This window comes from Nanorana parkeri, unplaced genomic scaffold (assembly GCF_000935625.1).
Source record: "Nanorana parkeri isolate BGI_ZX_2015 unplaced genomic scaffold, ASM93562v1 scaffold1164, whole genome shotgun sequence".
NCBI classification, from domain to species: Eukaryota; Metazoa; Chordata; class Amphibia; order Anura; family Dicroglossidae; genus Nanorana; species Nanorana parkeri.
This window is the reverse complement of record NW_017307432.1, coordinates 372,728-398,262: the sequence shown is the minus strand read 5'-3', so window position 1 is coordinate 398,262 and position 25,535 is coordinate 372,728. Positions and strand designations below refer to the sequence as shown.

General features: G+C 45.1%; 1 protein-coding gene across 1 annotated transcript in view; it reads left to right on the top strand.

Moving 5' to 3' along the window:
- Positions 1 to 25,535, top strand: part of TNNT1 (troponin T1, slow skeletal type) — a 157,013-nt gene that overhangs the window by 127,623 nt on the left and 3,855 nt on the right. The window contains exons 7-9 of the mRNA XM_018568265.1: positions 18,445 to 18,554; positions 22,082 to 22,172; positions 22,261 to 22,301. Coding sequence (XP_018423767.1) covers positions 18,445 to 18,554; positions 22,082 to 22,172; positions 22,261 to 22,301 — 242 coding nt within the window. The remainder of the gene's footprint in view (positions 1 to 18,444; positions 18,555 to 22,081; positions 22,173 to 22,260; positions 22,302 to 25,535) is intronic.

Genomic DNA, 25,535 nt, shown 5'->3' with positions numbered 1-25,535 from the left:
ATATACACAGGTGGAACATATATATGCTGCTAATTGATACTATTTAGTATGTGAAATCCCCACTAATTAAACCGCAGCAAAAATTCAAAGCCTCAAAAAGTGACAGCCAAAAATCAAAAAATGAGAAAAGAGGAAAATTACCTAATTTGAATCCAAAGTATATATAAAAAATATGTGCTGTCCTCGGCTCACAGCTCCAAATGGTGCGCTCTCCACGCTAGCCCCAGTGGCATCCCTCCCCTTAAAGGAGAACTATGGGGTTAAGGCTTTTCCCCATAGTTCTCCCTAGGGTAACGGGAGGACACAAACTAGCGTCCTCCCGTCACCCTAGGCTCAGTATAGCGCGAGCGGTATACTGAGACGCCGCAGTATACCGCAAGCTGCTGCTCGCGGTATACTGAGACGCTGAAGCGGATCCCAACAATTGTGCAGGGATCCGCCCAGCTGCATGACTGACAGCTGGCTCTGCCTATCTAGAGGCAGAGCCAGCTGTACCCGCCCCCTCCCCCATCAGTTCCGCCAGTCAGCGATGGCGGATCGGAGCGGGTAGGGGGGAATCCAGCCCCTCCCCTGTCACGGCAGAGAGCCGTGACAGGATCGAGAGGTGAGCGAACGCTGGTATGTGTTCGCTCACCTCCCGATCTACTGAGCCGACCTGTGACAGTCTCATTGTCACAGGTCGGATAGAACTATGAGGTGAGTGAAAAGCACTCACCTCATAGTTCTCCTTTAAATATCCCCCACTACCGACTTGAATGCACCGGACAGCGTGTTCCGGGCGCCGATCGGCGATGTGGACCCCCACTTGCGCATGCGCCGGAAAGCCGCGCATGCGCCCTGTGATCAGCACCCGCCACTACCAATGGTTACGAGGGAAGCGGTCCCGAGGGGCCACCCCCTCGTTTTGCATGCAACAGGACAACAGTCCACGCACGTCAGGCTCGGTGAGCGCTTGGCGATGGAAGGCCAGGGGGATAGAGGAATGAAGTCCAGAGGTCCCAGGAGAGACTCCATCGATCTCTGCACCCCATGCTCAACATCATGTGAGGCATCCGATCCCCAAACAGGGACACACACCCTCACATGCATGTGTTAATTTTCAACCCATCCAGTGGACATGTTACATATTAAACAGTTTCAATAAGTACATATAAATTAATTAGACTGCTATGGTTATTGTGACGGACTGAACCGTCACTGGTGCTGTTGGAGGAGCCTGGGGGCTAGCCTCCTTCCAACTGACTATGGACCCAGAACTATGGAGACCCCCCTCGGACTTCTTGGGGTTACAATGAACCATTCTACCAGGTTTATGTGTGGGGGGATGTACTGTACATGTTCCCTGGCATTACATTTGGATGGCCCTGTGTGTATTATAGGTACAGGCTGTGACTCCAGGAGCACTGAAGGGGGATAATTCTGGACATTGAACTGTTACAGTTTATTGGTCCTTTTGTTGTATTGTGTTAATGATGGGATTAGGATGGCTGATTCTAGGAGTAGCTGACTCCAGGTGTAGATGAGTAAATCACACTATGATACACTCAGGAGATAATCCCATCACATGTGTCTCCTCCCTCCCTATTCATTCATTAAGGCATCGGGGAGGGGGAGTGGATGTTTGCATGCTGTTCATGTTTGATTGCGTTATGTGTTTAGACTTCTTGGACTGTATATATACTGAGCTAGTCTTCAATAAAGCAGATCCCTGTTGGAACTTACATACAGCCTGCCTGGTGTTTGTTCTGAGCTGGATTCGAACGGCACATAGCTGTAGTTCGAATCCCGGATTATCTGACGATCGAAGGATCAGACGTTGCGGTCTGACATCTGATCCATTAGTAGCAGAGGAGTGCCGGGAGAGTGGAACCGAGCGAGCAGGGGCTCATTACAGTTATTAAATTCATTAATCAAAGTGCATTCAAACTATTTCAATTACATATCATCGCAGTGTAGAGTTTATATAATCGATCCTAATTTCATAATTAGGATCGAGATTAATACAAGGAGCCAAGGTGGAGGCGACCCACTAATTTTTTGTCAGAAGCACGCTTACACCTTTTGGATTTAGATAGGGAGGATGTGCAGTGATATGCAACCGGAAAGTCCCTGTTGCGGAGGGTCAGAGGATTACCACTCTTAAAGTGAGTTTCCTGCAGAAAGGCTATATGAGTACCAGTTGTTGTCTTCAGGTCCAACAAGAGCCTCGACCTCCTCTCTGGAATATTAAGACTCTTGACATTTAGCGATGTAATTTTCACCGGACTCATCTCGACCAAGCGGGGTTGGGGGCAGCCCAGCCATGTGAGCCAGAGATAATGGGGAAAGGGATATTAGAGGAGGAAAAGTGAGTGATGAGAACAGAGGAAGGGGGGAGAAGCACAGGGGGATAGTAGGGATATAGCAAGCAAGGGGAGGGAGGAGGTGAGAAAGACAGAGAGGAAGGTGGAAAGAAAGGTACAGGAAATGGAAAGAGGACAGTAAGAACAAGACCAGAAGGGGAGGAGCCAAAACAGGGAAAAAAGGGGGGGCCTCAGAGCGCGAACAACACACTGGGGGAAATAGCTATGGCTAGCTTTAAAAAAAACTAGCACAGTAACAAGACCCTCTCTCAACTAGAAGAGGAGGATCTAACCTATTGGGGAGTAGTCACCCAAGCAATAGGGTGTAAAGAACAAGTAGTAAAGGAGATGCACACACTCTCGCAGAACAGGCCAGCAAAAAGATGAGTACAATTAGTAAAAAGGGGGCCTCCATGTATTACACAATGCATAAGCGAAGAAGCCAAATAAAATCACATTCAACCTGTTAGGCAGGAGAGGGGGTGACCCAAGGGAGGCCTATAGACACCCCCCTGAGATGTTGTGGCCACATGCAACTCGTAAGAAATAAGATAAATAAGATAAACAAAAATGTTGTGGCTGAGCGGTGGGGTGTCGATGGAGGTATGAGCGGGCAGCCGGCAACGCAGAGGTAGCCCCCGACAAAGGGCCTGTTAGGAGGCAAATACCGCGCAGCCCCCGGCCGGATCGTCCCTGCCTCAGCCCCCTAAAGCAAGGGATCGGTGCGGCCACCATCCATCAGCAGGGCCGCTCAACCATAACGACAGTACCAAATAACAGAGCGTTTAGTGGAGCTTGAGAACACTGCGACAGCATACAGTTTCCAACTCCTATCTGCCCCAGTCTTGGTGATAACAAGAAGGCTCCCCTCAGGGATCTAGACAGCAGTGGCAGGAAGGGGAGGCGGGGTTAGAGCACCCTGACTCAATCAGGGCTTTGGGCACGCCACAGCCGCCCCCCAAAATCCACCCCCCCCCAAATCCCCCGCTGATAAAAGGGGGGTGGGAAAAGACGAGGACAGGGGCGACACCCTAAAAAGCAGCCGCCCCAAGGATGGGGGCATACTAGTGAGTGTGAACGGAGGAGCCCTGAGCCAGGGATACCCCGTGCACATGTAGTGTAGTATATGTCTAGAGGGACCTTCACATCGACCCCCAATGCAACTCCCACAGTATTAAACAGCCATCCCTCCTCCCCTCACCCTCATCCAAGCCTCCCCCTGCAGAACATAGCCATCAAAATGTTCACTGCTGCGACAGTTGGGGGCCTGTAATGAGCATATGGAAGAGCAGGGCACGTGGTAGCCGATGAGGGTATCATAAAAGTCTGGATGCATTACCTGAGGTAGGAGGTCACAGCGATCAGATCACACGTCTGGTCAGGAGGTACGAGGACTTGGAGCGGTAGCCTGAAGGGGCAAGAGACAGTTATCACAGGGCAGGTAAAAGACAAAACCATAAAACAGAAAAGCCCCCATGTGACTCGGGGCACAGGTGTCAGGACGGGCCCAGGGGTCCAGGTGCTATGGGATGAGGCCCTCTGAAGATTCACATCTCAGGGCCAGCCGGAGCAGGTATTGGAGCTCCGCATTCATTCCGCTGACGTAGTCTCGAACGGGACCTGGACCGATTTCTTCAAGATGGTCTGGGGGGCAATGGCGCAACTTCCAAGGTGTCCTCTGGAAAATCCAGCCAGTCGGGGACGGTGATGGATTGGGCATCTAAAAAGCTGAACAAGGCCGGTAGCTGAGCCGGCGTGTGAAGCTGGAAGGTAGAGTTGTTGCATTGCACCAGCAGATCGAAGGGATGGTCCCATCTATAGGTCGCATCTGCGGTCCGGATCAAGTCCAGAAGAGGACAAAGCAGGCGGCGCATGTGTAGAGTATTTCATGATAGGTCAGGGAGAATCTGCACCGTAGCGCCATCGAATTCCATGGATCCCTGTCGCCAAGCCTGATGGGCGAGTTCCTCCTAGGCGGTGAAAAAGTGCACTCTGCACAGGACATCTTGCAGCCTGGAGAAATTCGGCTGGCGGGGTCCCTGCACTCGGTGAACACGGTGCAGCTCCAATTCGGCCGCAGGCGGTTTACCCAGGAGTTGGTTGAGCAGGGCGATAACCGTGTCGCGGAGGTGGATACCCGCCGTAGCCTCAGGGATGCCCCGCAGCCGGAGATTGTTCCTGCGGTTGCAATTTTCGGAATCATCGATCTTAAGTTGCATAGATAGGAGACGTTGGTGCGTGGTCACCGAGGCCGACTCTAATGCCTGGACACGTGAAGTTAAATCAGTAGTGGGGGTTTCTACAACTGTCACTGTCTGGTCTACTGCAGTTATGTGGTGTGAGATGTCTTGCAGCTCTTTCTTGAGGGAATCGACTATGGAGGACGCCGTGGCCTCGAGGTCCCTTTTAGTGGAGAGGAGGGGGAGGAGGCCCTGCGTGGTGTCAGCCGCCCTGTGCTCTGTGCAGTCAGGAGCACATGTAGAGGGCAGGCTCGGCCGGAGATTAGAGTCGGGGAATGCATGCGAGGCGATCAGTGAGTCAGCCTGCTCCCCGAACGGACATTCCTCTTCCTGCTGGGGCTCTATGAAAGGAGCACGGGTCCCCCTCTTACCCGTGTGGCTGCCGCGGCTGTGGCTCTCATGAGCGCCATGTTTGGCGACAGGGGTCGGGAGAGAAGAGATCGTGCCAGAACGGGAGAACAGACTGTAGAGCAGCAGGCGATGATCTCCTGGGGTGCCCACTGCTTTAGGTTTCTTCAGCATCAGAGGTAAGGGGATCACTTGTCACATCGGCCAGGCGGGAGAAGTGCAGAGCTCCCAGAAGAAGTGTGTTCACTCGGCCATTGCTTAGCCACGCCCCCCCACGGCCACATTCTAAGCATCAACAATATGGTAACCGCTTGCAAACAATAATACAAATAATTGAACAGGTTCATCATGTAATTCCATTTAAACATCCTAAAATCTTGTATCGATGAACCGTGGGTCCAACTTTCTACGTGTTTCGCTAAAAAAAGCTTCCTCAGGAAGATAGGAGGCTGCCTTATTTGGGGTCTAGTGGTGAATAAGTCCACATCTCAAGAAGGACAGTACCCATATTGTTGATGCTTAGAATGTGCCCGTGTGGTCCAGGGAGGCTATATGCCTATAGCCATTTTAGATTGTACTGTGGTTGAGGGAGTTGCTATGGATGTGGTATTGATGGGATTATATATTGGCTCTCTTTTTTACTTCTTTATTTGTATAATAAAAATAAATTTTTCAAAATTGATATACGTGCAATATGTGTTTTTCATGCCTAGAGTGACACCTTAAAAGCCCCACTCTTTCCAGTTTTTGTTACAATTATATTTAGGGGTGTGGTGTCCTGTTCCTCATGGTGGCTCAGAACCTTCTTCTGTGTTTTACTAACTAAGGAAAAAATCATCTCTCCACTCTCAGAAATCCAAGTTATGACTGACATTATGAGCTTCCCCTTAACGTTTGTCTACTGCTGCTAAATGTTCATCCAAATTTGCAATATGATCCACAGCTCCTTATTTTCCAGTTTTATAGAGTGTGCTGATGTTACTTTACCATTACCCAGTTCCCTGGCCTGCGATCCTTCAGGTTCATCTGGGTTTGGAAGTAAGACATATACCTGATTCTACAGTTGTTTAGGATGTCTAGGTAGCCCAATAACAATTACAAACCTGTCCTTGAAAATGATCCGAACAATATCTTATAAGAAGAAAGTGTCTTCTTTTGCCAGGGTGCAGTGCATAGAGCAAATAAAGCTATAGGCAGTCCCTGAAGCCAATTGAATCCTGTTTCTGTTAAGATCTCTGCTAATTTTTTCTTTAAATTGAATTAGATAAAAGATAAAATAGGATATGCAAATATTGTTCAATTTAGAAAACTATCAATACTTTCTATATTACCTATCCTGCAAAATTCATATAGGCCTATTTTATGTAACCATATAGTCTATTTGTAGCCTTTAGGGGCATTTGTACAATGCCCCTAAAATGTGTCCTGGCGGAGTTTTCACTCTTTTCCTGAGTTATGTTGAATACTACAATTTTTGAAAATTTAGAAAAAACAAATCTACAGATCTACACCCCCCACCCCCTTTGGCTTAATATAGCCATATTTTGAAGCTTCATTAACCCTTTCCCTGCCAAGGACGTATGGCATACGGAGGAACAAAAGTGTTCCCGGCTGGCCAAGGACTTATGTCGTACTGGCATTTACAGTTCTGCTATAAGCCCATGGTCGCTTTAGCGACCATGAGCTTATACTAGAACTGTTCCCCGGACTGTCCCCTTCAAATTAATAGCTGTCATCAGCTATGTGGTACCGAGCAGAATAGAAAAAGTAGGGGAAAAAAGGAGAAAATGATTGGGCGGAGCTAGCAGCGACAGCTAGCTTCGCCCAACTGTTTTCTATTGGCCGGGACCAGCTGTCATTACAATGAGAGCTTGTCGGAGGCGGCGGTGATATCAAAAGCCGGCTCCGACAAGCTCTCATGACAGTTCAGCATTCCCTGGTCACTAGGTAACCAGGAGATGCTGAACTGTCATTACACACTGAGAACCCAGCGGAGCCGACGTGATATCATGGTGGCTCCGCTGGGTTCTCAGTGTGTAATAACAGTCCAGCATCCCCTGATTACTAGGTAACCAGGAGATGCTGAACTGTCATTACACACTGAGAACCCAGCGGAGCTGCCGTGATATTACGGTTCCGCCGTGTTCTCATTGTAATGACAGATCAGCGTCCCTGGTTACCTGGAAACCAGGGGGCGCTGATCTGTCTCTGCATGCACGTGGTCGGAGCCAGCCGTGAGATGATGGCTGGCTCCGCCCAGCTGTCAGTAGCAGGCTGTTGGCCGGCCAATGGCTGGCCGTTTGGCCAGCTTATCCGCCGACTTGAAGATTGTTGGTCTCAATGCCCCCGAGAAACGCTCCTTAATACTTGGTGACTTGTCTAAACATACTGCGTCCATCGCACTGATCCAAGAGACACACTTCAAACACGACAAAATTCCACGATTCACCAACCAACATTTCCACACAGCCTACCATGCCTCCTCTCCCTCCAACAAATATAGAGGGGTTTCAATTCTCATCCACAAACAGGTTCCCTTCCGAGTTGAGGAGGAACTCAAGGACATAGACGGGCGCTTCCTGGCCCTGAAGGGGACTCTAGGCCAAACACCTATGATGATAGCCACAGTTTACTCACCTAACAAACAACACGCCTCCTTCCTCAGTAGATTCACCTCACGCTGTCAGATTTTGTGGAGGGTATGCTGATAGTAGGAGGGGATTTCAATGCCCCACTGGACCCCCTCATAGACACCAGTGACAAAAAATCTTCCCTGCCCTACCGGACCATCAAATACTTAAAACAACGTCTGGCTAGTGGCTACCCTACACTTGTGCGACACCTGGAGGACTCTCAACCCATTAGGCAGAGATTACACATACTACTCCCACATCCACTCTAAATATTCCAAGATCGACTACATTTTTGTGTCCCAGTCCGATCTTCCCAGACTCAAAGACTCGTCGATAGGAAACATTGTTTCATCGGATCATGCTGCGCTTTCCGCTACCTTCTCTACCTCCCCCCCGACCTTACGGCAATCCTCATGGCGACTGAACCCCGCTTTACTCAAAGACGCAGTCAATGTGGATATGCTCACCTCAGACTTACGGGAATACTTCACCCTTAATGCAACAGGCGAGACATCCCCAATGATCACCTGGGAAGCCCACAAATGCTTTATTAGGGGGGCAACAAATGCTTTATTAGGGGGGCAACAATGGGCTGCTTCTCGGACAGTTTCCCGATATCCAACGGGACCCGTCAGGGATGCCCACTATCCCCCACGCTCTTCGCACTAGTCCTGGAACCCTTCATTAGAAGAGTGCAAAAAGATGACCAAATAAGCGGTATCACAATAGGGCCCACGACTCATAAAACGATGGCGTATGCCGACGACCTACTTTTAATCCTCTCCGACCCCCTGCCATCTCTGAAACGTCTAATGAATGCATTTGACCTATACGGTTCCTTCTCCAACCTAAAAATAAACTTCACGAAATCGGAGCTCATGCCCCTCAACATACCTCACGCCATGCAGCATCGTCTTCAGTCATCCTTCCCCTTCCTATGGAGGCCAACCCGAATACAATACCTAGGAATAAAGCTGACCTCAGATTTATCCCTTCTCTATGATTCCAATTTCGCGACCATACGTGACGCAATTCTCAAAGACCTTAAATCTTGGAGGCCAGCTTTTCCTGGCTGGGAAGGGTAGCGATGCTGAAGATGAACGTCCTCCCCAGACTGTTGTACCTATTTCAAACCATACCCATCAAGCTACCGCGCACATTCTTCAGGGCACTAGACGCAAGCTTTTCCTCCTTTGTCTGGAAAGATGCACGACCTCGGTTAGCTTGGTCCCAGCTTAAAGCACCCAAACATATGGGTGGATTAGGGGTTCCTGACACGTACACATATTACAAGGCCACACACCTCACCAGAGTTGTACACTGGCACCTCCATACAGACTCAAAATTATGGGCGACACTAGAAAATGCGATACCCGACACTCCTCTTACATCATTGGTATGGCTTAGAGACAACCAGTGGCCCATCACTATAAAGAACCATCCACTGATTGGGGCGACTTTAGCAGTCTTCTCCGCCGAACGGCGCCGCAACATTCTGACCTCATCACACAGCCCCATGGAACCCCTAATGCACAACCAGGACTTCCCTCCAGGTACCACCAGAGAATTCCTATTGCATTGGTCCCAGGAATCCCCCCTCCGAGCTCATCTATTTTTCAAATCCAGTAAATTCCTTGATAAAGCTAAACTTTCAGAGCTCACGAGGAGGGGCTCACTCCCCTGGTGGATATACCTGCAGATACGGCACTTTCTCACGTCCCACACACGCAAAGCATCCACCTCTAGAACCCTGACCCCCTTCGAAAGACTCTGCCTAGGGAAAGACTCGACTGGACACTTAATCTCATGGCTACATGACCTGATACGAGACAATTCTTTCCCACAAATAACTCGCCCACACTCTAAATGGGAGCAGACCCTCCACACCACGCTCTCCGACGAAACCTGGACTGACATATGTACAACAGCTCACAAATGTACTATTAATAGCAGAATGCAAGAAACGAACTACAAACTTCTCACGTCTTGGTACAGGACGCCCGACACACTACACCGCATTTACCCATCAGTATCCCAGTTATGCTGAAGATGCCACACGGAAGAGGGCACCCTTACCCATATCTTCTGGTCCTGCTCCCTCATTCAACCCTTTTGGGAAAAAGTATATGCAGCCATCCACAAAATAACTGGAGCCACACTCCCCTTCACCGTCACAGCCGCTCTCTTACATTGGGTACCCGATCGCCCCCAAAGGAGCATTTAAAACACATCCCTCCCACCCATGACCTATCCCTCTTTCCCTCTCCCTCCCCCTAAGCTCCCACCCTAACCTATCACATCACAGTTGTAATGGATGATACATACTTTCAGAGTTCCCGAACCCCTCAAAGGTCGGCAACAACATCCCGCTGCCGTGTCGCAGCTGGGATTACAGGTCAACAAATACTAGGAGCAAAAGAACTCACCTATAATGTGACACACATGATCCCACGAATTCTGCCTAATGGCTCCAGGAAACGGCCGTAAGGATAGTTCCCGGTTTTGCACCCATTACTGCAACGGCCAAAGACTGCCGACTGTTAAAAAAAAATTATTAACTCAGTTTTATCTTTTAGATTTAGTCAGAAAATATTTTTTGATACTGATTTTAGTGTGCTTTATCAATTGAATTGTGTATTTTTATTGGTTTAAATATTAATTTGAGAAACATTTGCGCAATTATCGCAGGGCCTACAAATTTAGTAACACCATCTTTTTATTCTACCGTGCCTGCGCTTTCAGAAAATATATGGTTTGGGGGGTCTTTTACAAACGCTAGCAACACAGCAGTTGAAAATCAAATCAATGGGGAAGATTGCAAAAATGGCGTGGCCAGCTGAGTTGCAAAATGTTCCAGAGGGCTTGGCAGCGAAAGGGTTAAACAACTATTTTTTGTTTCCATTTTCTTGTGACCTTCTTAAACAGTGTTTTCATATTTCTTTACTAAAAATACACAGCTCATTCTTATCAAGTGGAAGCAGTGCAGCTGTTTTGCCATTGAATCTGTTTTGTGGTTACCTATAACAACTGTATCAATGTGCGTATGTGTTCACTTTTACCACTGCTATTTCAGTGGACAAAATATTGGCTTCAAGCAAAGCTGCCACTTGAGTGGAATTCTTAACAAACTTCTCATTAGATATGATGAAATCTATATTTTTTCTTTCTTTGCAATAGATTTTTATTGAACACATTTTCATACAAAACACAAAGAGCCCCAGCCAACATGAACAAGAACAAAGTTGTATTCGTCAACCGCAGCAACACAGTGCATAGAATATTGGAGAATATTGGGGAAAACAAGGACATACAAAAGACGAAACAAGAGAGAGAGTAGACAAACGGTACAGAACCGTTGGCCCACTGTCTTCCCGTTGGTCACAACGCTGCAGGGCTTGACATAGGCTATCAAAGGAGCATGGATACCTGATCAAAGTCATCCGGAAATCTATATTTTTTAAAGTGCCCCTAAATCATGGACCACTCCATAAGCATAGCGAGAGGCAGCAAATATGTGCACTGACTGTCCCACTGCCATCTAACACATAACAGTTTTCATTTTACCACCTGAACTGAGCATTAGGGCGATACAAACTTTTGGAACAAAAAAGCGTCTTAAGGAGAGGAAATATTCAATGGCACCATGGGAGCTCAAGGTGGATGAGTGGTTGGGATGTGGATACAAAAAGAGCTGGATGAAAAAAAGTAGTACTGAGAAAAGAAGACGAGTGAGAGAGAAGAACCTCACTCTCCTTCCTGACCCCCTGTCACAGGAGGTTGAGCGAGCGGCTTTGACAGCGTGGGCTGTCTCCGCCCCTGATCTGTGACAGGAGGCTGAGTAGTGCAGGGAGGAGAGACGCCGGCCGCTCACAGCTCTCTCCTCCCGCAGCGCTCGGCCACCTTTGACAGTTTCTCTCTCTAATATACTCACCTGTCCGTCGTCTTGTAATCGATGTGGAGCTCCAGCTCCCCGACGATGACATCAGGCAGCTCCTCCTTCCTATGTGGTTTAAGCCTTGCAATTCAATTGCACAGCGTTCGAGCAAAGGAATGAACGCCGGCAATTGACTGCTATAGTTGAACCTGCTCTCCACCCTGGAAACTATCTCCTTACTTGAAGCTTTAAAGCTGCCTTGCATTACTGTGTTTCCACATCAGAGAGACACTCATTTAGCTGAAACCTCACCTGGCTGTTAACCTTGCCTTGCTCTGTCTCTAGCAAGATACACTGACTATGTTGCTACAACTCCACCTGGCTGTTAATCCTTGCTTCTCAACTCCACCAAGATACTGACACGAAGCTACAACTCCACCTGACTGTTAACCCTTGCTTCCCTCAACTCTACTAAACTGCAAGTATTATTATTTTACCATTGACTATTATTGTTTCATGAGAATCTCAAGAAGTGAAGTAAGTTCCCCAAGATTTTCTCAATTTGCTATAGACTGTGGCCTCCCTCAGCAACGCATGTTGCCAACCATTTAAATGATATGAACATTCTAATTATCTTCCTGTATTAGGAATAGTGTTACATACCACACACTGTTAATAAATAATCAAGCTGGTTCATTGATCCATAGCTGAGATCCAATTCATTACAAATACTTGCCTGTGCGTTTATAGTTTGCTCGAACCTGAAAATGGATCCAACGGACATTGCCACACACATGGTTTCTCTCAACCATTGTCTGGAGACGCTAATTTGAAATGTGAGTGATTTACAGATTGATAACCAGAATCTCAGACAATATGCAAATGCCACTACCAGGCCTCTGGCTGATCCACCAGAACGTAAGATCAGCCTCCCTGACACATTTTCAGGTGATAGGAAATGTTATCGTGAGTTCCTCAATGCCTGCAAATTAATGTTTGAACTTAAGCCAAGAACTTATTCCACAGATAGAATTAAGGTCTGCACTATGATTTCATACCTAAGAGGGGAACCTCGTGCATGGGCTAACACCTTTTTAGAAAAGGAGGATCCTATTCTAAATTCCTTTAGTGAATTTTGTACCTCAATGTCATTGTTATACGAAGATTCCACTAAACAGTTCTCTGCAGAGAATGCTTTACGATCCTTAAAACAAGGAAAACGTCCTGTTGAGGACTATATTGCCGAATTTAAAAGATGGTCCACAGAGTCAGAGTGGAATGATATTAGCCTCAGAAATCAGTTCCGATTGGAATTATCTGAACTCTAAAAAGATGAAATCGCAAGAACAGAAACACTCAACGCAGAACACAGTATTTCCATTGACCGCAGGTTACGAGAAAGGCGCGCTGAGAAAGTTTCAGCTCCTACATTTTCCCCTGTGAGGAAAGTACCGACCGATCATCTAGATCCAATGGAGATCGGCTCTATAGGTGGACAACTTTCTCAGGCAAAGAAGTTAAGAAGGAAGAATAATAACCTCTGCATGTATTGTGCCTCTCTGGAACATGGAGTGGATTACTGCCCACTAATTAAAAAGAAGAATAGTGGCGAGTCAAGTTATCTCTGCAAACTATTAAACTGTAACTTATCAGAGACTAAATTCTTTAAACTTTCTTTGTTCATACAGTGGGACCAACAAAGAATTTGTCTTAAAGCCCTTGTCAATACTGGAGCCTGTGGAAATGTTATTGATTCACAGATTGTAGTTCGCAATACAATTCCCATCACTAACAAATCAACTCCAGTGTCAGTCCGGGTTATTGATGGTACCACTTTAAATGCAGGCCCAATCACCTCTCAAACACAACCACTGCTAGTGGTTGCTGAGACCAAACATATTGAATATTTAACTTTTGATGTGATACCCTCTCCACACTTCCCCATTATACTGGGCATACCTTGGCTTCAACTGCATAAACCCACATTTGTTTGGGAAAACTCAAAAATGAGTTTCAACTCACAATTTTGCCTAGCTACATGCAATCTCACTACTTCTTTGTTACACACTAACTCTCCTGTTCTGCAAGAAGACACTAAACAAATTCCAATTCATTATCAAGATTTCGAAGATGTGTTCAGTAAAAAAGATGCTGATACACTTCCGCCTCACCGCTCATATGATTGTCCCATTGATCTATTTAATAACAGTAAAATACCATTTGGGCTCTCACAACCTGAACTTGTTTTCCTTAAAGAATGCCTAGATGAGAATCTTAAAAAAGGATTCATTAGACCATCCACTTCACCCGCTGGAGCAGGCATGTTTTTTGTGCGTAATAAGGATAAAAGCTTAAGAACCATCATCGACTACAAGGAATTAAACAAAATAACTGTAAAAAAATAGATATCCTCTTCTGCTTATACCTGAATAATTAGAAAGATACCAATCTGCAAAAATCTTCACCAAACTAGATTTAAAGGGTGCGTACAATCTCATTCGCATTAGAGAGGGTGACTAATGGAAGACCCGTTACGGTCTCTATGAATACCTGGTGATGCCATTCGGCCTTTGTAACGCCCCAGCCACATTCCAAGCATTCATAAATGATATTTTCAGAGACCTCTTTGATGTCTGTGTTGTTGTATACTTAGATGACATCCTCATGTATTCAAATAACTTAGAGGACCATCACATGTCAGATAGGTTCTTTCCAGACTGCGTGTACACAATCTCTATGCCAAACTCGAAAAATGCACTTTTGAGACCACCTCCATCTCTTTCCTTGGATACATCGTGTCCAACAATGGTCTCCAGATGGATCAAAACAAGATTGATTGTATACTAAATTGGCCAGTACCACAGACGAGAAAGGCACTTCAGCGTTTTTTAGGCTTTTCCAACTTCTACAGGAAATTCATAAAAAACTTCTCCTATGTAGTCAAGCCCTTAACCAGACTAACAAGTTCCAACTTAAAATTTACCTGGAATAATGAAGCCCAGGAAGCATTTGAAGAACTGAAGATCCGCTTCACTACTGCTCCCATCCTCAGACTTCCAGATCATCAACTTCAGTATACTCTAGAAGTTGATGCATCCCATTTAGCAGTAGGATTTCTTCAACTTACACATGATGTTCCTTTGGCAGGCCATCCGGGAATTACAAAGACGCTACATCTCCTCCGATGCCAATTTTTGTGGCCCCAGATGAGTGAGACTGTTCAAAATGTCAACTCTTGTGAAACATGTGCACGTGCTAAACATGAGTCAAGACCCTCTTTCGGTCTTTTGATCAACTTACCTATTCCCGAAAAGCCCTGGGAAGCTGTGTCAATGGATTTCATAGTAGATCTGCCCCCTGCGGGAGGGTATAACACTATCTTTGTAGCAGTTGACATTCTAACTAAAATGGCACACTTCATTCCTTTAACGAAATTACCCACTTCGGAAGAAACTGCGGAAGTTTTTGTTGCCAACGTTATTAAATTATTAAATCGTCGCTCCAGTGCATGTCAGCCCCAAACCAATGGACAGACTGAAAGAATCAACAGATGTTTGGAACAGTACCTAAGATGTTATTGCACGTACTTACAAGATAACTAGAATGAGTTACTTCCGATGGCAGAATTCTCATACAATAACTCAGTTAGCTGCACCACAAACCAAACACCTTTTTTCTCAAATTATGGGTTCCATCCTTCGTTCATACCTACTCAAATGTTACCTACCAATAATCCTGCAACTGAAAACTATGTACAAAAAATACAAGAAGTAATTCCAATCTTAAAAGAAAACATTGAGAAGGCCCAACATAGACAAAAACACTACTACGACCTACGTAGAAGAACAGCACCTCTGTATAATACAGGAGACTTAGTTTGGCTTTCTACTAAGAACCTAAACCTCAAAACACCATTCAGGAAGTTCAGTAGTCTTTTTATTGGGCCATTCCCAATTCCAATGTATTATTAATCAATCAGCTGTTCGCTTGACCTTACCCCAAGAACTTAAAATTAATCCCACATTTCACATCTCCTTATTAAAGCCGTACAAACCAAATACCTTCCCAAACCGAGTACCGTTACCTCCTCCTCCAGTTTTAGTTGAAGTACAAGAAGAGTACGAAGTGGAGACCATACTGGATTCCAGATTATTTAGAAACCAGTTACAGTACTTAATTAAGTGGAAGAATTATGGACCACAAGAATACTTTGTTAACCCTTGCTTCCCTCAACTCTACCAAGTATAATGATCAAGCTCATCACACCTGGATGTTAACCCTGTTCAGACCATAGCAAGTTATTCTGACTTGCAGGAGTCTCTGCAACTTGCATGCATCCTACTTACAAAATTGCTCACAGACTGCGTTGCATCCAGAAGGCTCCCAAGGACACCCTACATAGCTACTAAACTGCAAGTATTATTATTTTACCATTGACTATTATTGTTTTTATGAGAATCTCAAGAAGTGAAGTAACTTCCCCAAGATTTCCTCAACTTGCTATAGACTGTGGCCTCCCTCAGCAACGCATGTTGCCAACCATTTAAATGATATGAACATTCTAATTATCTTCATGTATTAGGAATAGTGTTACATACCACACACTGTTAATAAATAATCAAGCTGGTTCATTGATCCGTAGCTGAGATCCAATTCATTACAAATACTTGCCTGTGCGTTATACTCTCCTCCCGCTGGGACACAGAGCAGCTCCCAGTGGGAAGGAGAGAAAACACGGATGCACAGCTGCATCGGTCAGAAAATGGCATGTTTGGCATTTTGCCAAACGTGCCATTTTCGGCCGATAATATCAGTGCATTCCTAATAACTATAGCACCACTTCCCGAAATCACCATTTTAAAATTGACAACGTTGTCACTTCTTTCAACACACAGACACAAACATGCCTGCAGGGCCCCGCTCAAAACACCCTCAGAGATATCCCGAAGTATGGGCTGAACTATAAGGATGATAGCGGCACAACAGGCTGTACTTTAAATTAATGACGTTGAGGACACAGATGAACTTGTCCGCACACTCCTTTTGAAGCTCACTCAAAATGTGGATATAATGTATCTCTACAATTAACATGTGCTTCACTGTATGATCCAAAAGATTGGAAGTCAGTATTGGACACAGTGGCTGATGTATTTCTTGTGGTAATAAAGATACAAGTTATCAATGAAGTTGGAAGTTGGCAGTTGCTTTCCACTCAAGATCAAAAAAGGTCTTCATTGCTACCAGACAACACCATACATGTAGCTAGTTCAAACGTGGATAGTAAAATCCAATGCTGCTGGTAATTGCTTTTCAATAATCACAACCTGTTTTGTTTGATAACACTTTTGATATATGATCATTTAGGTACAATAACCCCCGATCTGTTTACTTGGTAGAAACTCAAGTATGTGCAGTAGAAATTGATGGTTAATCCTGTTCCGCACAGAAAAATAACATTGCTTGTTGTCACACACCGTTTTCATCAACAGGTACAAATCCTCAACTGGCTTTTTGGTAGTTAGACCGAGTGTTTGTTGAAGAGTAGCGATAGGTATATTACCTGACCTCCCGATCTCCAATCGGTTCTTGCGGCTTTCCCATTTACAAATGCGGTTTGGACGCCTTTAACGTCTTTCACAAAACCGCTACCATAAAATTATGAGTTCAATTCAGCATTTCCTCAAGTTCTCACATGGATGATAGGGGGCCTGCCAGGCTGGAAACATTGACGCGTTTCGCCCCTTCTAATCTGGGGCTTCGTCAGAATGTAATCAGGGACTTGAAGGTATGTCTTTTAAAGGCTTTGTTTCCTCATCTGTTAATCCCTGCCAGTCTATCACCGGTGTTAGCATATATGAATGGGTGGATTTTTTCCCCCCTTTTCTTAAAAAAATAAAAAAGACAATAGTAGCTCAAATTATATTTGTCTAATAGATTCAATTTCACAAGCTTAACGATTTTGATCAATGAGCATGTATTGAGAATGATTCCCAATACTATCTATTTTCTTCATAGGAACACTCGTAGATTAAATTCAGTATTTAACCCCTTTATTCCTGAGGTAGACAATTGGAAGTGGTATATCTCAGTCGTCAAGGCATGGATTTTGTTCCCCCCTTGGTGGATACTGCTTTGAGACGTCCCATCGGTACAGACATCAAGATTTCCACTGTGTCCTTCAATGATCAAAAGACAAAATAGGATTTTTTTGTATCTACTTGTAAAATTATTTTCTCTGCACTCATCGAAGGACACAGCACCCACCCTTTTTTTTTGGGTGGTGGGGGTCTTTTTGTGCCTTAGCTCCACTCCTTTGTGTCCTAACTCAACTGCCTTGGATGGGGTTGTGGCCACCAGCAGGAGCTGCCCACCGAGCCAAGCTCCTTTTGGCTCTGGGGGCAGCCTAGTCCTACTGCTAAGCCAAGTCCTACTCCTAAAAATGGTGGTAAAACCCATCAGTGTAAAGATCAAGATCTCCACAGTGTCCTTCAATTAATGTAAAGAAAAGGATTTTACGGTGGGTACAAAAAATACTGTTTTTCCTTTGTGCTTAATGTCCAGTATCTTATTGTTTCTTATTGTGAAATGCCTTTTAAAAGTGATTATGTGCTTTGGCTACACAGAACAAAGCAGCAGGTTTACTTTCTCCTTCTCCTTATTAACGGCATGTACTGCCTTTTCTTTCACTTACCTGTCTCTCTGTTCAGTTGCCAGGAGCAGGAGAAGTTGCCCTGAAAAAGTTTGGAGACACTCTAGGCTTAGCGTACACAGGGCTATGAACTCTCCACATGTCTGTGCACTGGTGCTTGGTTATTGGCCCAGTGTGTAACGTGGCATGTGTCACATGCTCCCCCTTACCTGGAAGTATTTTCTTTGCTCCCAGAAACTAATTGCAGCCAAGGAACAAATAATAAATGTGCTGCTTGAGCTAGGGGTTAAAACTGCATGGGAAAAACACAGTTTCACTTTGTTTCTAAATGCCTTTTATGAATGTCATTGTTTCACAGGCAGAGCAGAGAAGAGGAAAGAGACAGACAGGACGTGAAATGAAGAGAAAAATACTGGCGGAGAGGCACAAACCTTTGTGTATTGATTACATGAATGAAAATCAGCTGAGGTAGTTACTATATGCATGTACATCTATAAAGTCACAGTACACTATCACCTATCACTACACTACACTATCAGAGCTATACATCTCAGCAGGATCTCCAACTACATCTAGAAAAAAAGAATTCATAGCACGTGTTACAACTAAAATCATTTTTTTCTTACAAACAAACCTATTTCCTGTTTTGTAGAATAGCATTTACTGGAGTAATTCTAACTATATAAGGAAGGGAGTTGTGAAATGTTACATATGTGTATATATATGTACACAATATATATATATATATATATATATATATACACATTGTATATACACAGTCTGGGACTTGTAGTCCTGCATAGCTGGTGCTATTCTGCATTGCTGTATAATGATTATACAGCAACGCAGAATAGCACCAACTATGCAGGACTACAAGTCCCAGCAATACATTATATTACTAAGTAGGCGTGCGTTTTGAGCAGGAAAACAGCCTGCAGTCTGGGCCTTGTTGTATGAGTAAATTAGATCACGGAGGACATCTGGGCCTGCTAAATTGTGAGCCAGTCCACATAATGCTTAAGGCGAATGCAATCCCATACAGTATCGCTACACCTCGTGGGATTCCATTTCCACTTATGCCATAGGTGGAAGTCGAACTCCTGAGAATAAAGAGTATGAGTGTTATTGAGGAAGTTGAGGAAGCAACTGACTGGTGTGCTCCCGTCGTGCCGGTCGTGACGGGAAAGCTTGCATTTGTATGGAATAAAAATGTCTGAATGAGGGTGTAAAGAGATTTGTACTGCCGACATTGGAACCAAAGTTGTCAGGGGCTAAATTCTTTTCCACACTTGATGCTTCCAGTGGATTTTAGCAGATACTCCTTTGGGCCTGTGAGCGTTTCCCACGCTATCTCGTGGGTTTGGAAGATTTCAGTCTGGAGACCGACCACAAACCATTGGTTCCATTGATAAGTGATATTGACAAGGCACCACTGAGAAGCCAGAGACTTCTTATGAGGCTACTTAGATTTAATGTTCGGGTAGTGCATGTGCCGGGGAAGCAACTGGTGGTGGCAGATACACTCACCAGGCTCCTGCTGGCTGCTGCTGGCTGCTGTGGAAGTCATCCACGGAATAAGACTTCTAAGGGAGGTACGTCTGGTATCTATACAACCCTAATTTCATAACGCACAATGGTTTATGGGTTATCAGGTGGTAGCACGTGGGTGCATAAAAATATAGCTGTTTGTGCTGCAGTACCAGGGCTCATGCAAATAGGTAGAGAAAACAGAATGATAGAAAGATGAGCTTAGCAATCTCCTTCTTCAACTTTCATTGCCAACATACAGGAATACAGAGGAACAAGACTTGTTTGTTACTTATTTGCAGCAAAGAAAAATCAGGTATCCTGCCCTGCCAGAAAGAGATGTAAAAGAACTAAATGTAAACCTCAGGACTAGGACTGAAATACAAATGTCTTTCAGCTCCAATAACCTTTTAGTGAATAGACCTATGTGAAAATAGAGTGGAAAAATAATTTCTGTAACAGAAGAATGTATACACGAGTGGGGCTTGTATATGGGCAGAGCACAAGGGGCTTTGCTGGGGAATTGGTAAGAGATTTTTATAAATCTAGAACAATATAGACGATTTTTAAAGCAAGCTTAATTTCAGAATTTTTTTTGATTTGGCTATTTTGACCTAAATTCTTCAATTCTGCCAGTTATCATGGGTGAATTGGAGAATTAGTAGGAGAGTTGATAGGGGAACTGAATAATCTAGGGCTGGAGCAGGTTTTGGGCACATATTGCACGTGCGGTTTGTAAATCTCCGCCCCTCAGCTCCAGTGTGTGCGTTAAGGCCCCCAAATGGTCAGTCACCCCATGTCCAGAATTAATGCAGGGCAACCCTCAGACCAGCACCAATGCATGGCAATCTCCAGACCAGCACCAATGCAAGTCAGACTTTAGTAATAACTTTACTCTGGCAGACCGCAGACTAGAACCAAAGCACGACAGACCTCAGAGCAGCACCAGTGCATGGCAAACCGTAGACCAGAACCAATACATGGCAGAACTCAGACCAGAACCAATCTACAGTAGACTGCAAACCAGAGCCAATACACAGCAAACCTCAAACCAGAACCAATGCACTGCAGATCAGAACCAATGCACTGCAGATCGCGGACCAGAAACAATGCATGGCAGACCTCAGAATTCTGATTCCTGTCATCAAGACTCCTGAAATCACTCAGTGGAATTTTCCCAGTGCATAGCCCTGTCTGCTGCTAAAAGAAAGATGATTTAAAAGAGAACCATGGGGTGAGTGAATAACTTGGAGCCGACGTGTGACACTGAAACTGTCACACATCAGCGCTACTGATTGGGGAGTGAACAATAACATACCGCCGCTCACTAACTTCTCAATCAACTCCCTGCAGAGAGCGGTGACTGTTAGTCACCGCTCCCCACTAGGATTTCCCCCCTCCCCTCTCCAATCCTCCAGCGCTAACTGGAGGAACAGATGGGGGGTTGGTTGGGCAAAGCTGGCTCTGCCTCTAGACAGACAGAGCCCGCTGTCAATCAGCAGGTGGATCTCAGCAGTATTTTCGGGATCTGCCCCAGTTGTGGCACTCTCAGCATATAGCAGACTCATGTATGTCATTAGTATGTCCTCCCATGACCCTAAAGAGAACTATGGGAAATAAAGGTTACCCCAAAGTTCTCATTAATTTAAAGCCACTGTTATCTATGGCCAAAAAAATACATTTAAAAAGTATAATAAATGTATATGGATTTGATTTTTCTAAAATCTTTGCCTAGTACAGCCTTAGCTCTGTTTTTAAAAAAAATAGAGTGGGAAGGGGTTAGACATTCTGTCATGTTTTTATTGCTGTCTGAGTCCCCATTGGGGAGATTAACCCTCTGTAGTTTGTACTGTTGTATTGTCACCTAAACAGAAAGTGAGGGAAAATTTAAAATTCTGGTATTATCCTCAGAACAGGAGGCGAGGGGAAATCTTCTAATGGGGATACGTGATCCAGGGAAAACTGCCCAAGAAGGGAATTCCCTTCACTTTTGGAGATTTCAACTGACTTAATGTTGCATCTCTGTACAGGAAGTAAATTAAGATTTCCCTAAGGGTTCATTCACATGATTGTTTTTCCACGCTTTTTCGACCATAGGAATACACGCGGAACCGCGCTACACATAAAAAAATGCATTGCAATGTCCATTGTTCAGACTATTGTGGGGTTCCACAATCATCTAAGCGCAATTTTATGGGTGGATTCCGCAGGTTCCAGCCACAAACGTGTGGAATCCGCGTGTATGTTAACATTTGCACCGTTTCGCAAAAAAAAAACAAAAAAAAAACTGCCAGGGTTAGAACCCTTCCCTACTCTATCCAAAACTAAAAAAATGGCTATACATACAATTTCAAGACTGCAGATGGTTTTTAAATACTCAAAAAAAAAAATTAAGAGACAAAAGTAAAAAAGCTTTAATAAATGTTGCTACTGTGCAGCTTACAACAATGTCTTATTTTAAATGACAGGGAAAAGGCTAAGGAACTGACAGACTGGATGTCTCAGCTGGAATCAGAGAAGTTTGATCTCATGGAGAAACTGAAAACTCAACGATATGAGGTATGATCAATATCCACATATATAAATACAGTATAAACGTATAAGATGTGCAGTTCGAGAATACTCAGCTTTCATCCTTCTCTTCTAGATTAATGTCCTGTACAATCGCATCAGCCATGCACAGAAGTTGTAAGTAGTTTCAGCCTCCTTATAGAGCATATACATTTTGCAAGTTCATTGATTATAATGTACTGGCATTCATTACTGCCCAATCAGAAAATGTATTGGCCGCAGGCATGCATTGAGGGGCACAGCTTCGGGCATAAGCAACCAAGGGCTGCTGTCTACAAAAGAAATAGACTCTAGGCACATAGAAACGATAGGACATCTCCCTAGAGGCTATAACCCCTCCAACCTCACAGCTTATGCTTAGTGTCCTAAGAATGGATGTCTCCTTAATCTCGGTTATATTTTTCACTTAAACTGGAAGAATTTTATTTTCTTAACAGTTACTGGTAGATTCATCTCTGCCAGTTTATCTGACGCCAACTAGGCATTTGTGGCTGTATGAGGTGTGTGGATGGAATTCCTTCACTCACCTGTGCACCTACTTGTCAGACTATATCTTATTATCTTGGAGATTTAGATGGCAATCCATAGTGCAACACTTGCCACTTTCATTCCTCACATAACAGCCACAGTCCACTGTGCCTGGCAAGTTGTGAGTGAGCGTGGCTGTGGCTTTCCAGACCTCCCATCCAATCAGGTGGCCAAACGGGTGCACCCCTGCTGAAAGTGGTAAGGGACAGTTGAAGAGATGGAAATCCTGTGTATATATTTTGCTCCCTAATGCTATACGCTGTGCACCCCTATGACTAGACTTTATGCGTAGACGTTTATGTGTGACGCAGTGCTGGATGCTGGCCCAGGTGTTAAGTAACTTTTTCTTCTGTCCATACCCACAGGGCACCTGCTTAAGTGCTGGTTAGTGAAGCAACAGTGTGCTTTGTTACAGCTACCCTTCGTGGGAGAAATTAAGGTTGCAACAGGGAGCAAAAGTACTCACTTACCATTGATACGCACTGGTCGACTTACTGCATCAAAACTTCATTCCTTATCATCATGCTCCAGTTCCTGGACCCACAACTCTGTTAGCCCCTAATAGTGCCGTCGGATCAGTATGCCCTTATTCATTTGTGCGGCCGCACTGCTCGCACACCCCTAAGGCCGGCCCTGTTCATGTCTTTCCTCCACTGAAACTTTTCCCTTTGAAGGATTGAAAGCAAGAGCATTCCAGTCCTTCACATTGCTCCAGATTGACTTCAGAGAGTGTGGTATGCTGACCTCGCTTGCCTGTTAACTGATGCTCCCATTGCCTCTACTTGTTTGGACAGGTCTGTTGTCCCAAGAACTGATCTTCCACCCTGCTCCTCAGCCGCAGGATTTAACAGTCTGGCTGTTGAAAAACAGGTTCTGAGAGACTGGGGAATGGCAGATTCAGTTATCCTGACCATGCTTAAAGGAGAACTATGGGGTTAAGGCTTTTCCCCATAGTTCTCCTTAGGGTAACGGGAGGACACAAACTAGCGTCCTCCCGTCACCCTAGGCTCAGTATACCGCGAGCTGTAGCTGTAGCTCGCGGTATACTGAGACGCCGCAGTATACCGTGAGCTTATGCCGGGATCCGCCCAGCTGCGTGACTGACAGCTGGCTCTGCCTATCTAGAGGCAGAGCCAGCTGTACCCGCCCCCTCCCTGTCCGTTCCGCCAGTCAGCGCTGGTGTATTGGAGCGGGGAGGGGGGAATCCAGCCTCCCCTATCACGGCAGAGAGTCGTGACAGGATCGAGAGGTGAGCGAATGCCGGTATGTGTTCGCTCACCTCCCGATCTACTGAGCCGACCTGTGACAGTCTCATTGTCACAGGTCGGCTAGAACTATGAGGTGAGTGAAAAGCACTCACCTCATAGTTCTCCTTTAAAGCACAAAACTCGACTTCCCGCATATCAAAGCTTACTTTCACTAGATTCATTTTTTGGGGTTTTTCCCATGTGCTTTTTCGGTGGGATGTGCCTTTTCTTCCTTTAGTAAGAGGTAGAGCAACATTTAGCCCTTAGCACCATTAGGAGTCAGGTGTATGCCCTTCTTTTATAATGTCCCCTTGTAAATAATTTGTTGGTTGGTACTTACATTCAAAGGGTTGCACACATTGCTTCTCCTGTTTGACCCTACTCCAACTGTGGCATTTGAATCTAGTATAGTCATATTAATCGACCCCCAACTAAACCTATATTTAACATTTCCTTGACTTTGTTTTCCATAAGGTAACCTTTCTTGAGGCCATCACTTTGGCTAGAAGGGTCTTTGAGTAATCAGCATTATCCTAAAAGAGCCCTAAAAGAGCCCAAAAGAAACAAGGTTCTTTTGAAGCCAAGGACTCCTTTTTGGTTGCTGCTTTTACTTTAGTAAGGATATTGTGTTACCTGGAAAGCAGAAGGAACCCTCCCCCCAAAAAAACCCCACAGAGACATATACATAAACCGCACATCCGATGTCTTTATCCTACTCAGTGTGTGCATTCCCACTCACAAATCTCTTGAGTTCTAGACTGACTCTTTGCTTCACTCAGCCCCTGCCTTGCACTTCATGCATCTACAAACTTAACAATGTTAGTATTTACATCCCACTTCCTTATAAGACATCCGATGAACCAACCTGGGATATTTATGTTCTTCCCCTACCCAGTCTCGTACCCCCACGCCTTAGTCTGCCTAGGGGAATGGAAGTAAAGTGAGGGCCATCAGAGTTTACCTCTGGGCCAGGGGGGACAGACCGTTCGGGCATTTGGGCACTGCCCGAGGGCCCGCGGCCATGACGGGGCCCATCACTGATTCCCCCCCCAGCCCTTTCACTTCCAGCCCGCATGGATGTATGGTGCAGCATGTGTCCCCCCAGGCCTACCATTGCTGCCTTAACACAGCTGTGTCACCTGGTTTGGCAGTGGCGGGTGGGCGTAGACTGTCTTGTGCTGCTCCTCACTGACTCGGCTCCCTCGTTCCCAAGGTTTGGCCCTGTTCCTGGCCTTTGAACTCTTCAGTGCGGCTAGATCCAAGTGAGAAGAGCCTTGAGATGGTGAGGAGGCGGGTGTCAGATATGTGCCAATAATGAAGAAAATGTGTCTATTGGGATTGGGAACCAGTGATTATTAGTGTAACATCTAACTTGCCGTTGTTTCCTGAAATAAGCTAACTTGCTATTCTCTGCTTCCAATGATAACAACACAATGGTTAAAAGAAGCAATGGTCTTATTTATTTATACAGAACTATAAACATAATAAAAGATAAAATAGACACAAAAGTACAATAAGACAGCAAAGGGAATACTTTACGCAGCAAGTCCGTCCTCTGGTTCTGTGTCTTGGCTTT